The sequence below is a fragment of the Limulus polyphemus genome, unplaced genomic scaffold, assembly GCF_000517525.1.
Source record: "Limulus polyphemus unplaced genomic scaffold, Limulus_polyphemus-2.1.2 Scaffold293, whole genome shotgun sequence".
Taxonomy (NCBI): Eukaryota; Metazoa; Arthropoda; class Merostomata; order Xiphosura; family Limulidae; genus Limulus; species Limulus polyphemus.
The window spans coordinates 398,312-414,511 of record NW_013665903.1 but is presented as its reverse complement, the minus strand read 5'-3'; the positions used below and the strand labels follow the sequence as shown (position 1 = coordinate 414,511).

The window sequence follows — 16,200 nt, the reverse complement described above, 5'->3', positions numbered from 1 at the left end:
TTATGACAATTTACGAAATTCATTTACTTGATCATTTTTCAAAAATAATATCGCAGACAAGAGTAAAGTTTGTTTGTTTTTTGGATTTCGCGCAAGGCTACACGAGGACTATCTGCGCTAGCCGTCCCTAATTTAGCAGTGAAAGACTAGAGGGAAAGCAGCTAGGCATCACCACCCACCGCCAACTCTTGGGCTACTATTTCACCAACGATTGACCGTCACATTATAAAGCCCCCACGGCTGAAAGGGACGAGCATGTTTGGTGGGACGGGGATTGCGAGGCGAGCACCCTAACCATTTGCGAGTAAAATCAACATGAGCGTATAATAATAATTTAACCCTTCATCTGGAGCTGGTTTGATAAACATTTTCAGCAGTAAGAGAGTCTCGTAGCCTTTCTTCTTATTCTTACTGCACTTAGTGGTATCATGTTGTGCCTTACGCTTTATAAATGTGCTCGTCTAGAGACCTGAAATACTGTTAAACCTCACTGCATATTCAAGCTTCTTTTGCGCCAGTTAATATTGAAGTTTTAAAATTATCGTCTGCTTTATTGCAATATTTCATCACGTTTGCTTGCCTTAAAGGGTTTATACATCACAAGGTTCGGCGTCGTAGACAGTGTAAGTTAACTCATACGTGAATGATTTAAATGACGTTGCAACTAAGACTTTATGTGTTTCAATTCTGCTGGTCGCTTTATTATTATATGTTTTCCATTAATTTTACAAAATTAAGTGAGTCTAGTGATTATAACTCCCTGTAACAGTCTCCGAGAAAGTGGTCATATTTTATCATACATGAACTCAAAGTGAGGGCGTCTAAAATGAACGCAGCAAGAATTAACTTGAGTAACACACAAATGCAACTACAGCGATGTAAACATATGAAATTAAAAAAACGATTACTAAATATATATTAAAAAAACATGGAAGAAAAATTAAGCATGGTTTCGGTCAAACGACCGTTGTCTGGACCTAGAAGAAGAAAGAATTAGCGTGCGTTATTGTAAGCAGAAAACGGTCACTTTCATGGTTAAAGGAGAGCCAGTAGGAAGTTGAGAGAGAAAAAACAAAACAAAACAGGACTAATATAATGAAGGGAATTACAGCAACTTCCAAATCGGTGAGAACCAACAAAGAGGTAATATAAGTAAAGCTATATTAATTAATAAAAAGAAATAAATTCAGCAAAACTGTTATAAAAGTCTCAATGAAATAAAATAGTCATTTGAGACATTGGAAGCAACACAATTCAATGTTCCTCACGTTAACAGGTTGGCGCCGCTACTTATGATTGTTTGGATAACTGTAATTCAAAAGATATGAAATATAATATCGATTAGATCGAAAAAGAGAGAATATGCTGGATCTTTAACTTTGCTATAAAGTCATACAAATGTTATTGAATCAATATCTTAGTCGTTGACCAGGCTGATCTACATAAAAGAAAGAAAGGACAACAACTACAACAAATACGTTAGAATAAGTACAGAGCATGATGTATAATGAAATACGTATTTAAGGGCTCTTTAACAGAATTTACTGTAAATTTATCAGCGCAAGTTAGATAGTGATATATTATAAAAAAAGGTATTAAAATAACTGAAAACTAGCTGTCTCTGTGTTACTGTGTTCAAGTAGTTGGTCTCTCTGTAAGAGATCAAGGGAATAAGGTGGCGGTTGTGCCAAATAATGCTGGCAATTTGTGGAGAGAAGTGATCGTGAGCTAAATAAACGGCCGTTTGTTGTTCAGTTGCTTAGTGGGTTGGAAAGTATTCGTTCTTAGGATATATTTGGTTAATGGCTCATTTGACAACGCAATCTAAGCATTATTTTAATTGTAAAAATGAAAGACAGTTCATCAGTACGTTGTATAAAGTTTTTGTCGCTACTCCCTAATAGTCATAGATGTATAGAAGATAACTGTACTATTTTCAGTGAAATGGTGAAGCAATCAACTGAAAGGGAAAATAAATAGAAATACTACCGGCGTGACGTACATTATCTATTGTCTATATTCAATTGTCTTTTCGCTGAAAGTTTTCGTTTTTGTATTTTTTAATATATTGCTGAAAATAGAATATGTTTATTCCGAAACGTTCTGTACAAATAAGCATGCAATTAAAGACGGTCTTCATTTATCTGTGATTTATTTCTTTAGTGTTAAATTAGATCTTATCAGAGAATAAAATAGAACTTGAAAGAGAGAATAAACAGCTTTGGGTAGAACAAATTTAGCATCAACGAAGGAACGAAAGAAATATGCAATATTTATGACAATAGATAAACTCTTTGAAGGTGTAACAACAAAGCACCATTCTGTTCATCAAGCTACGTTAAAAATGGTTATTACAACATTACAAGCAGTGCTTAAAAGCTAAGGAAAATAACTCGGTGAAAGCTAAAGAAAACTTTGAATGTGAACAAAGAATAAGAACTTTCACTGAAAGGATTGAGAAAATACAGTTCTGGATGTGAACAAAATATACCGCGCTTAAAGATCAAATAAACGTTTCCAGGGGTAACTAGACAATAAATCATTGACAAACAGTTATGGTAAATGAAGCATGCAACTCTGTTTGTGTTCAGAAAGTAAGATGCTCAAGTAAAAGGTTAGAAATTATAGTAACATCTCAGAGAAAGGTTTTAAAAAAGCCAGTCCAAATTTTGACATGAACAACTTAATCGCGTGCAGAAGAAACATAAGTGAAGTGACATTAGAACTAACACGGTCTTATGTATCTAACTGTCAATGTACAGTTTCACGTGACTGATATTTAAAACAATTATCATTCTCATTACATTTGCAGTCCTTTATTTTATGAGTACATTACCATATTTTCACTTATAACACAACGAACTCTATATATGGAAAGGTATAAAAAATCGTCTGTCACAGAGACTTTATTTATGACAAATAATGTTTAAGATAGACACTTATGGTTCAAGTGATACTTGAATAGTGATGTAACTAAATAAAATAATACATAAAGTATCAAACATAGTTATAAAGTCTAAACTCAAATACATTAAAATAAAACCACTCCAGACATAGTATTACTGTAGAGGTAACGTTTTCTCGTTTTTTTTTTCCCCGAGTTCTCGTGATCGTCTCGTATTTCCAGTGGGAATTAGAGATTGATATTTTACTTGTCGTTTCCGGCTTCTGGAGAACCTTGATCAATCATATGCTTTTACTTCATTAATGGTGAAGACAGGCGGACTAGTCCTCACAAATCACCTGGTGTAGCAAATATGCAACGCATAGGCTTTTATCTTTTTTATTTATTCACGATGCACAAGGATGGAAGGCCTAGAGGGCTAAGTGCAGATGAAGAGAGCACTTCAAGGATTCTTACATCTAAAGCTCCTTTGACATTAGCAAAGAAAATCAAAGCATTCGCGGTATTTGAAACATCGGCAGTTGGAAAGTTATAATACATTTATTTCAGTGTTTGTTTATATTTGTTTGAAAGTACACGATTCAAATAAAAACACACAACTAATAAATTATTTTAGTATATTATTTAAAGACTAGTGGTTACAATTCTCTAGTTATATATGTATATTTTAATATGAAGAGGTGTCGTGTTTCACCACTAGGGCCTTCCTTTAATAAGAAGTAGGCCCATTTTTGGTGTTAGTTGTACTGTTAACTAGTACTTGCCAGTAACTATTGGCATACATCTGGTTGAAGAAACCGACACGTCTCTTGCAAACAATTTCAAGAGTGATTCATGTGGATTAATGTCAACGCTATGGGCTGGCCAAAGCATGTTTTGTACGTTATTTGCCACAAACAACTGCTGAACACAGCTTGAAGTAATGTATGGTGCAATGACACGTTTGATAAGGTATAATAACTAAATAACACACAACGTTAAAATTCATACGCAATTAAAAACATTTCTAAAATGTAGACTCCACATGTTTCAACGTTAACCACGTCATCATCAAGTTTTTTTCCATAGAATAGTATCAATGCAAACCAGGCACCCTAGTAAAAACAGAATATTACAGTACAACATATCATTGATGGCTCCCTTAATTACTTCACCTCCATATAAAACAGGCCCATACTATAGTGATGTCTAAGGCGTACTTCCACGTTACTGTGAAATCCAATCTTTTTCATAAGAAAGAAGACAACTAATAATAGAATGTAGAGCATCAAAGATGGTTTTCGTTATTCTCCAATCAGTTTGAAGCTCAAGGCATCATGAATGCCAATCCTTTGAGTTTCCAACGGTAATAAGAAGTCCATAGGTGGAATGTAGCAGTTTGAGCTCCATGTACATTACTGATGTGTTGGTCTGCTAGAGCTCCCTGTATATTACTGATGTTTTGGCCTGCTAGAGCTCCCTGTACATTACTGATGTTTTGGCCTCCTAGAGTTCCCAGTACATTACTGATGTGTTGGTCTGCTAGAGTTCCTTGTACATTACTGATGTTTTGGCCTGCTAGAGCTCCCTGTACATTATTGATGTGCTGGCCTGCAAGAGTTCCCTGTACATTACTGATGTTCTGGCCTCCTAGAGTTCCCTGTACATTACTGATGTTTTGGCCTCCTAGAGCTCCCTGTACATTACTGATGTTCTGGCCTCCTAGAGTTCCCTGTACATTACTGATGTTTTGGCCTCCTAGAGCTCCATGTACATTAATGATGTGCTGGCATGCTAGTTCTTTTCATACCATGTGTCTAATTTTGTACGGACTGAGAAGTGATTCATATTTGGGCGATTGGGCCAATATGTAATATTATAATCTCAGTGGTCTCTCGTTTCTTCAGTACTTTACTATCAATATATTTGGATATAAGCAGGTTATCTGAAATATCTCGGGAACTCATTCCGTTAATATTAAATTCAATAAGCAATCATTTTCTAAGATCCTACAGGTCTGTACCTCATGGCAGATCGACTTCAGCCAGCTGTATGGGAAAATTACTCACTCTTACAAACTTTGCCGAGCAGTGCACTGTAGGGTCATATACAAAGTCTGTGTGGATGAGCCAATAACTAGTTGAAAATGTATTGCCATTATACTTTTGATAATATACAGTGTAGACTTGCTTACTTTTGCAATTCAGTTGCTTAATGATCCTATAAATTTTACTCTACTGTTAACATGCCGTCAGCTTAATGAGGACATCCTCGTGGAAATGAAGTTCTGTTAAGTGGAGCATATATATAGGGTAAAAAACACACAATATAATCAAGCCCGAGGTTGCATATATAGGGTAAAAGCACACAATATAATCAAGCCAAGGTTGCATATATATGGTATAAAACATACAATATAATCAAGCCCGAGGTTGCATATATAGGGTAAAAAACATACAATATAATCAAGCCAAGGTTTCATACACATGGTAAAATACATACAATATAAACAAGCCAAGGTTGCATACATATGGTAAAAAAAATACTATATAATCAAGCCAAGGTTGCATATATAGGGTAAAAAACACACAATGTAATCAAGCCAAGATTGCATACATATGGTAAAAAACACTACAATGTAATCAAGCCAAGGTTGCATACATATGGTAAAAAACATACAATATAAACAAGCCAAGGTTGCATACATATGGTAAAAAAATACAATATAATCAAGCCAAGGTTGCATATATAGGGTGACATACATACAATATAATCAAGCCAAGGTTGCATATATAGGGTAAAAAACACACAATGTAATCAAGCCAAGATTGCATACATATGGTAAAAAACACTACAATGTAATCAAGCCAAGGTTGCATACATATGGTAAAAAACAATACAATATAATCAAGCCCAAGGTTATATTGATAATTACTTATTATTTATTTTCTTTTTACAGACAGAATACGGACTCACAGAAGAGCAAGTTGCAGGTACGTAGAGTACATGTGCTGCAAATTAAACAAATATATCTAAAATATATATTTTATTTTCGTTAACAAGTTCGATATATGTTGTTTGAAATATATTGTTAAGTAAAAGTGTTTCTCAATTAAAGAAGAATATTAAAAAAATATTTATTTATTTCAGTGATTCAACACATTCGTAGATAATACAAGTTTACTTCTTCCTAGGATTTCCTAACATACCATGAATTGCATGTGCACTTCATCCTGGGACGTCCTAGAAGTTTTTTGTAGGTTTTCATTGCATAAGATAAGGTACACATGTAAATCTCTCTGGGTTTAGTTTGAATTTCGCGCAAGGCTACACTAGGGCTATGTTCGCTAGCCGTCCCTAATTTAACAGTGAAGGAATAGAGGGAAAGCAGTTAGTAATCACCACCCACCGCCAACTCTTGGGTTACTCTTTTACCAACGAATAGTGGGATTAATGGTCGCATTATAACGCCCCCACAGCTGAAAGGGCGAGCATGTTTAGTGGGACGGGAATTCGAAACCATGACCCATCTCTTTGGGACTCACTAATATATGACAGAATAAATAAGTTGCTTTTTCTCCTAGAACTTCCAAATGTGTGAGGAAGTATATGTATAGTTTTCCGGGAACTTTCCGATATGTAATTGAATACAAGTGAAGTTTTTCTGGAACTTCCTAACGTGTGATGGAATGCACGTAGTCGTATCAACAAATCAAACTGTTACTGACAGGTAAGTATTAAGTACCGCAACACGAAGAAAGCGCATACAGACTAATAAAATGAACACAGACGGTAAAGAAACGACTCGAATACATGTGTAAACAAAGAAATAGGATTTCTATTAACACAAATGTTCGTGTTTTAAGAAGTTTTCTGGCTGACAAACCTCTGATGTAATTCAAACTCACTGGTTGATGGAACAAAAGGGAAACACTTCTTGAGGAAGGATTGTGTTAATATCGCACTTTCAAGTCGGACCAAGGTTCTAGTGCAGTGTCACACTAGATTACTTTTGCCAGCAATAATTTTCAATACACACCAATTTGTTAAATCTCTGCACCAGCCCTTCACTTGGGTATGATTCACATCTTATGAGAGAGGGGTAACAGAAGCCTGGCCAAACGAGTATAAGCTCTCTTGAATTACCACTATTGTATATAACATTGGCTTGAGACGACAATTAAAGCAATTTCAAAATTATCTACACTATGTTTTCAAGGACGTTAAGTAAACGCAGAACATCTGTGTGAAAAATGTTTAACATTCTTACTGAATAAAATTCTTAAGAGATATATTCATTTTTTTAAAGCTATATGACAGTAAAATATGATAGTTTTCAACTGGAACTGTGCCATGTTTCTCCTGGAATTTCCTAGCTGTAATGGAATATGTGTGTCAATTATTTAATTTTCTAACCTGTAATGGAATACAAACAACGATTTTCGTGGAATTAACGTGTGATGTAACACTTGTAAACTTTCTTCTAGAATTTCCTAATATGTGATGGAATACATGGGTAGGTTACCCTGAAAATTTCTAATATGTGATAGAATACACATGTATATTTTTTTTTCGTGGGACTTTCTAACACATGGCAGATTGTAGTATGGTTTATTTTTTTTCCACATGGTTTGCTAGTACAGTAAACATGCAGGGGAAGGTAGGGTAAGACGACCATCTTAGTTCTAAATGTGGTTTTTCCTATTAAGATGAATGAAATGAAAATTGATAGTTTTAAAACGAGCTCTTGTTTACAGTAAATACAATTTCTATTAAAACAAGCACTAGACGTAGATTTGTTTCAGTTATTGAAAAAATACACTTCTTATTGTTGGAGCCGTTTTACCTATACTTATGGATAAAATGAAGCCTTCAATATGTGGTAATAAACCTCTCATTTAACTCATAACAACTGCAATTTAAAATAAATGCTACATTTTCCAACTACATTTAAATCAATACGAAAATGATCCAAGCAGGGATCGGGGGTGGGAGGGGTCTGCCATATGCAAGTTGTGCATTATCTAGTGCAATTGCACAACAGAACGTGTATACTGATGGGGAGTAAGATGGCCTCCAAAGAGGTTCGTCTTACCCTCAGCTACTCATTGTAAAGCAGTCAGTTGTTATAGAAAATCAGTGAACTTGAACTGTGTTTCTTTTACGGCAAATATCTACTTTGTAACCTCAAAAACTTCAAAGTACTTACATTTAATCATGTTTCAGGGAAGAAAACGGAGGATTTAAACACCCATATCATAATAAACCCACGAACCCATTAAACAAAATAATCAATTTTCTTGAAAAGTCTAACAAAACCAGTTATAAATCTTCAAGTTAGGTCGAATTTTCCTATTTGTCCAATTCGATTATACATTATAGACTTATTGAATAACTCCAATAAACTCTGAAGATTTTTTTATAAATCGGCTCTAAATGTGCGTGTAAACAGTTGAGCTGGCTGTTAATTTTAGAAACAATCCCCTAGGAGAAGGGAATTCTTGGAGTTGGCTATAGCAACGAATTCCGAGGCTTAATGTGATTTAAAGCAAGACAATTCAACGAGGAGATTTTGCATGCATTTAAAAATAAGCTTGCTCTTTACGCAGAGCGGTCTGTTTTGTACTTTGTCTCATGATCGAAAATTACGCACAAAACTTTTGCATAAGTTATACTTTGTGTAGTGTACAGAGAAAAACAAACAAACACTAAACTGAAATACAGTAAAAAATGTGCAGACTGTGAGTTTCGTCTCTTAGCAACGAAAGTACACTTATATGTATAAAAAGCTGGTCTAAGAAAATATAATATAAAAGCTTCAAGTATTCATTACTTCCCTGAAAGGGTCCGAAGGCTACTTCGATTGTTTTAACCACTCGCATCACTTTACAATAGTGTGCTGTCTGTCAGTCAGTCAATAGACACTAAAATGACGTCACATAAGGGGCGCTTAACGTTGCAATTTGTACCGTCGTGGCGTCAGTAAAACGTGCGCATGCTATGAATCACGACAAGAACTATGCACTCTGTAGGCTACAACACAGCATGACATATGGACTTCAAACGCCAGAAACCAAAATATTTGTTACTTTTAATTTTGGTGTTATTTATTCTTGAAACAGAACACTTTGGGGGACCCTGTGGAAGTACATCTATTATATTAAATATAATTCTGTGTTTATTGGACACATTTAAGTAAGTCAACACGAAAATATAAAATATTCAGTATATGGTATTTTACTGTATTATTTCTACTGTTTGTGTGACTAATGCTTGTTTGTTATGGAACAGAATTCAAGGAAGCCTTCATGCTATTTGACAAAGACTCGGATGGAAGGATAACGGCGACGGAGCTGGGAATTGTAATGAAATCTCTAGGACAACAACCCACTGAAAAAGAGTTGCGTAATATGGTTGAGATGGTGGACCAAGACGGTAGGTGGCGATGTCCTCGAAATCAACATTTTGTCAAATATAGGTAACATATTAGTATACTGCTTGAAAGCACATACTTTGATAGTTTTATAGACTGTTACTTTATTTGAAAGCAAATAAAAAAGAAATTTTGAAATAAAATATCCATATTATTTTGTGGTTCAATATTTGTTATTGTTGAATAAAGATGTGTTATGTAAGATCCGATCACTGGATAATGAAATGCTGCTGTGTTAGCTTCTTCAACACCGACTGCTGGTTACCAAGGGATGTTTATTAAATGTAGTGTAACTCACGAAAATGGAAAGTATTTATTATCTCTGCTACAAGATTTTGGACGACATTTGAAATGCTAAAATGGTTCGAAATAAAATATTTTTGAAAGGGCGTCGAGTTAATTTTTATAGTGTTATATTAGCCATACGACAATTCAGTCTGATTCAGCATGCCTTATGTTTTCACAAGCTTAACAAATAAAATAGTTGCACAGTTTTATAAGACTAAACTATCTGCTGAATAAGTAAAAAAAGCAACCGCTGCTAAGTAATATTATTTTATGGTTTTGTATATATATAAATTATTAAAATTTAAGTGAAAAGGACATGTAAATGAAGCAATTAATTTGATTGAATTAATACACATTTAAAGCAAACAGAACTCCCAATAATAAACTTTAGAGAGCTGTTTTTGCATTGCAATATTACGGATTTGGCTTTGATTTGTTTTAAATTTCGCACAAAGTTACACGAGGGCTAATTTTGCAGTGATAGGCTAGAGGGAAGGCAGCTAGTAGACTCTTCGGCTACTCTTTTACCCACGAATAGTGGGATTTACCGTTATATTATAACGCCCCCACGGCTGAAAAGGTAAGCATGTTCAATGATTCAAACCCGCAACCCGCAGATTGAGAGTCAAACGCCCTAACCTCCAGGCCATGCCAGGCCCGACGGATTTGGAGAAATGATAAAATAAAAACAGTTATTTTGCTCGAAAGATTTAAGAACAGTTGCTGGTATAGCATCATTTATAAGTATTGCTGTGGAAAACAAGAGGTGGATGAGAATAAGAATGTGTGACGTAAAATGCTTTATACGATCAGACATAATATGCCATTGGCCTTTTCTGACCTAACATGATCTGTTATTTTTTACCATTACTAACTCAAGTAATCATTTTGTCAATAATGAGATATCATTGAAACTCCAAGCACGTCATCTGTATTTCAAGTATCATTGGTTTAAGTATGGTTGCTTTAGTATAAACTTTTTTAAAGTAATGTAGGTGATGTTTTGTACAAGGTTATCCTTCTTTATATATGACAATTCAAAGCACCCTTGAGGAAGTCGAGTGTCGTTTTTTGCTACTGGGACACCATTTTAATAAGGAATGGAGTTACCTTTGGTGTTAAACACATCACTGTAAACTCTGTTACAAATACTTGTCATCTATCGCTAGTACAAGTCTAATGGAATAAATCATTACTCTTCTTGCATATCAGCTCCAAGTTTAGTCATACTTTTGGTATGCTATTCTTGTCCTTAGGAAGCATTTAAAAACATCTCAAAGCAGTTGATGTAGATTAACGTCGGGGTACTGAGCTGAATAAGACACGTGTCTTAAAATACTGTCCAATTGTGCATAATGCAATATTATGTGGAGGAAATACGGCCTGACCCGTACATTTTGTCAGTGCAAACAATGTAGCATTGTCCAGCATGTCACAATATAGCAAGGCCTTTATGACTTCTTTAATTGTTATCGATAAACCTGTTCAAACGAACAAAAATAACATATTATAATACCTCTTCACCACTTTTCTTGTCACATTAAAATCATTCTTTGGATTTATTACCAAACTTAGGCCTGCCAATTCGAAGTAAACTATAAGTAGCAGGAACAAATACTCCACACGATTGTTATCCATCGTGTTTCATCTATAATTTGATTCTCAGTACATCATGAGAGCAAATACCTTGTAAACAGAGATGTGATGTGTGGCTTATTGGCTGCAGCCCCTCCGTGAAGCCTAGAAGCATGGACCTCCTTGTGCACATTTGATGTGCTTGTCTGTAGTAGTGAATTTTCACTGAGATCCTAGGATTTAGATGTAATGTCAAATATGTGATTTCATTTTACAACGTATTTCAAAGTTCGTATGTTCTGAGGAATGATGTCTTATTGGTGGCCTCGTTTAATATTCCACTTTTGCGAGTCCAATGGGTTCCCATTTCTTCAGTACAAATCGTATAATGAAAGAGAGCTTATGAGTTGGCGAATTAATGGATTACTTCAAAAAAAAAAACGACAACAAGAAACATGCACCTTTGAAAGCCTGTGAGCTCCTTTCTTCATGGCACCTTGACACCAAATGGCTGTCTGGCAAAAATGCTGACATTTATAGATCCTACACAGTAATACATCGTGGAACCTTTATGCAAATTCAGCTGATGGCGTGCTGTCTAAATACAGCTGGTAATGTACTCTAGAACGTAATGATCTTTTGTTGAGAGAATTAGATAAAACTAGGATATAATACAGGCGTTTGGAAGTAAATGAGTTAAGCACTTTTTCTACTTAGGGGATTTCATAACGTTAAATAACATAATTATTGAATCTTCAGTTTTTGTGCATTTTATCTAACTTTCTACTTACCGAACTTTTTTTATACTGAGGATAAAATATAAAGAACAGAGGAATCTTATTAACGTTCAGATATATTGTGGAAGTAAGATACTATATTTCTGTATTATCTTTACGTAAAATTGATATTTTATTTCGCTTTCAACATTTCCACGTTTGAGATAATTTTAGACAACTTCTCTAAAAAAAGTATAATATTATTTTTAATTATCGAAGAACTTTTTGTTTTAAGGTTACATTATCATGCTTCATTTCTTTGATTTCTGTCCACAGGCAACGGGACAATCGAATTTAACGAATTTCTCTTCATGATGTCGAAAAAAATGAAAGAATCTGACAGAGAGGAAGAGTTAAGCGAGGCTTTCAAGGTATTTGACAGAAATGGGGACGGTTTCATCAGTTCCTCTGAGCTCAGCCATGTGATGTTTAACCTTGGTGAAAAGCTAACGGAAGATGATATAGAAGACATGATCAAAGAGGCCGACTTAGATGGCGATGGACTAGTGAATTATCAAGGTGAGCTAAAAATAAAACTATCTATATTATAATTATGTTAAATACATTGGATAATAATGATGAAAAATTTCTTTGGGTATCAATTAAATACATACACGTTGGCCAGGTGGTTAGGGCGCTCGACTCGCAGTCTGCGGGTCGCGAGTTCGAATCCACGTTTCATCAAACATGCTCGCCCTTTCAGCCATGGGGCGTTATAATGTGACGTAATCCCACTATTCGTTAGTAAAATAAGTAGCCCAAGAGTTGGCGGTGGGTGGTGATGACTAGCTGCCTTCCTTCTAATCTTACACTGCTAAATTAGGGACGGCTAGCGCAGATAGCCCTCGTGTAGCTTTGCGCGAAATTCAAAAACAAACAAACCAAACTACTCGTATCTATTGTATGTCAAAGTAAAATTAAATGTAAGAGCGCTTGGTGTAGTTCTTCGTATTGAATTTGTATCATAACCCAAACTGATAATAATGATTTTCTGTTAGAAATAAAAGCACTGAAGGTTTAAAAAATAATCTATTAATATTTAAAATTCTAGAATGAATATAAATAAAATCTGAACTCCAACAAGAGCTCTGCCACAGATCTCCTCGTTTTTAACACGAACTCCTGCGACACAGAAGACACAGCGGATCTGATGAAGGTTCCATTATTGAGACCGAAGTGTCATTCCGCTCAAAAAGCAAGACAGGAATAATCCATTAAAAACTTGAGCCTATAAAATCTGTCTTTTATACTGAATTGCAAAAATTATTATAAAACTATACCATAAGCTCCCTCTGGAGCCGGGGAATGGCACATATAATGTAATGAGTTTAATGTATAAAATCGTATGTTTTATATTAAAAACCAGAACCAAAGTTACTGACACAACAGCAGACACAGCCATTTTGTTTTGCCACTTCTTGAAACAAATAGTAGTTTGCTTAAACTTGGAGATTTATTGTTGACCTCAGAGGAAGGATGGCTTGAGCTCATCACATCAGTCATAATGACAATTCTTTAAGAGAACTATGGGTTTGAGTTATTTTAAATAATTTAAATTCCATTTATTTTGAATTAGAATATTTCAAGTTCGCCAATTTTTACATTAGAGTATTATCTATGTGATAATTACTTATTTTTTTCCTTTAACAACTTACAGACAGGCTTTATTAACACAAGAGAAGATGTTATTTAACAAATATCTTTAGATTATTTTATTCTAGTATTAGGAAGATACTTTCACATCTTCATAAAAATTATTGATGTTTAAAGCATGCAAAAAATAACATTTTGAAGACAGAGGTTTTGAAGACAAGAATGTTAATTAATAAATTTTGATAATCCGATTAAAACGAAAAGCAATCACTTATTTAAAGTCACCAGTCTTCAACTGAAACTTAACGCTGTTAACTTAGTTTGTATTGTTCACTTGTTTAAAACCTAAGGTTTAAAAACTTCCTTCTCTCCATATGTACTTAATCCGTTTTATGTGCTAAACATCAAATTTAGTGTAACAGAAATTACACTAGAAATTATTAATAAAACAACCCTCTGTTTCTATATTTCATTAATGTTCATAAGAAGAATGTTATATTATTAACAAATGGTGGATCATATGATTTTCTGTGGACATGAGGTAGTATTTTTAGATTTGAATTCTAATATTTTTATTGCATTTCTGATTTTTTGCAGAATTTGTGACAATTCTGACGTCTCCGAAATAAAGAGTGACAAAGGGCATCAATTAAAGAATGAACTCTTCCAAACAATAGTGTGTTTTTGTATATTTTGAGCAAAGATGTAAAACAAGAATGGAAATGATCCAAAGGGCTGGAATTATTAACGAAGTGGACACTGTTGCGTCAGGAGCTAAAACCTTTGTTTTGTCTTGCTGCTTTGATAGAAACTTACCCTATGGAAAGTGCTTGAGCCTTTTGGGTCAATTCTATTTTTGTTTCAAGGCGTCCTCGTACTCCATAGTGCTTTTACCACGTATAATTGAACAAGATTTTTACCGAATATTCAGACCCTTCAAGACCCAATTTTTGTTATTTGAAAATTGACATTTTAAAATTATCTAGCCTTTCAGTTTTTTGTGGCAGTGACATATATCTTATAAATTTCTAAAGCGTGTTAGCAAGAGGTTTATAACATTTTCCATCATGTTCACCTAGATGAACGTGGCTCACACTTATGATAATATTATCTCATTTTATTATATTATCTTAAAAACAGCATTTTGCAGGTTATTTTTAACACATTGAAATATAATTAATTTATGTTTTACTGTTTTTGATCAACTTTTGAACCAGATCATCTTATACGAAAATGTAAATTTTCCAAACATTTTGATCTCAGTATTACTTGTATTTTACTAAAAACTCTCGACTTCTTGTAGACATTACAAACTGTCTAACTTTAGAAAACTCAGGTGCAAGAGCTGAAAGTTGATAATTAGATAAAAGCTAAATTAGAGTTTCCAAAACATACTACGAGTTCTAAAATATTCAAAACATATTATTCATCGCTGTGCTGCATAGTTTTTCTACTAAGTGCTGCTACTCGAATTCATAATACTTTCAATTTCTAATGGATTTTAATTTTCACTTTAATATTGTTATATAAATTTGCATAGGCTCTCAAAAAATATAAATTACAACAAATTATTTTCAGTGAAGGAAAATTTAATAATAACAAGTTTGGTAATGAAGAGGAAACAACTAGCAGTAGGGAATGAGATATTTCAATCTAGAAAGAGAGTATTTTATATGAGAAAAATATTAACAACCTTCCGCAGGTTATTTTAAAGTGCATTAACAAGTGAAAGTGATAGAAACTAAATGTCTAATCTTCGAATATTCTTTTTATGAGATTTATTTGGAACTTTAACCTATTTTCGAAAAATTTTGTTTTTTATTTTGTGTTTTTGTTACACTTCATATAAAGCAATTAAGTCTGAACGATTAACACATTTATAGAGTCGAGCTAGTAAGTTATTTCCAAATAAAAGTAAATCGTAATACTTAAAAAAACTTTCTCTTATATGTTATGTTCACCGTTATCATGTCATTTGAAACTTTTATTATTGAGAAATTAAAACATTGAATTATGAAACAGCAACAACATGTTTTTAAGTAAGACAGCGGTTACTTCGTAGATCAACCAGTGGTTTCTATTATAACCCAGAAATCCATAAGAAGACAATCAGTACTGTTTAATTAATTAGTTTCTATCATAACCCAGAAATCAAGAAGAAGATAATCAGTACTGTTTAATTAATTAGTTTCTATCATAACCCAGAAATCCAGAAGAAGATAATCAGTACTGTTTAATTAATTAGTTTCTATCATAACCCAGAAATCAAGAAGAAGATAATCAGTACTGTTTAATTAATTAGTTTCTATTTTTCTATTATAACCCAGAAATCAATAAGAAGATAATCAGTACTGTAAAAATATAGTGTATTCTTTCATAATATAAATAAATTAATTTTAAATTATTATTGGCATATTTGTTGTGTAATTTGGCATTTGGTAATTGTACTCCGAATTTAAAAAAAAGGTCCTAGTCGTTAAAGATTAATGTATTGTGTACAGAAAAAACGGGGAATTGGTTATCAATGTAAATAAATGTATATACTTTTATGATCTCTATTTAAAAATACATTCTTTGCAGGTTTTTAAAATAATTTTCAGGCTTTATTAGCTTTAAAAAAACAGAAATTATTTCTCGTGATTTTAGATTGG

At 33.7% G+C, this 16,200-nt stretch overlaps 1 protein-coding gene across 2 annotated transcripts in view; it reads left to right on the top strand.

Annotated features, from left to right (window-relative positions):
- Window positions 1-15,879, top strand: part of LOC106457120 (calmodulin-A-like) — a 28,607-nt gene extending 12,728 nt beyond the window's left edge. Inside the window, exons 2-5 of one of the 2 annotated variants that reach the window (XM_013916505.2) lie at window positions 5,844-5,877; window positions 9,176-9,319; window positions 12,233-12,475; window positions 14,147-15,879. In XM_013916505.2, the coding sequence (XP_013771959.1) occupies window positions 5,844-5,877; window positions 9,176-9,319; window positions 12,233-12,475; window positions 14,147-14,178 (453 nt within the window). In that variant the 3' untranslated portion in view covers window positions 14,179-15,879. Of the gene's footprint in view, window positions 1-5,843; window positions 5,878-9,006; window positions 9,080-9,175; window positions 9,320-12,232; window positions 12,476-14,146 lie in introns of those variants that run through there. The other variant, XM_022382921.1, reaches the window with a different exon arrangement.
- Window positions 15,880-16,200: the final 321 nt, after the last annotated feature.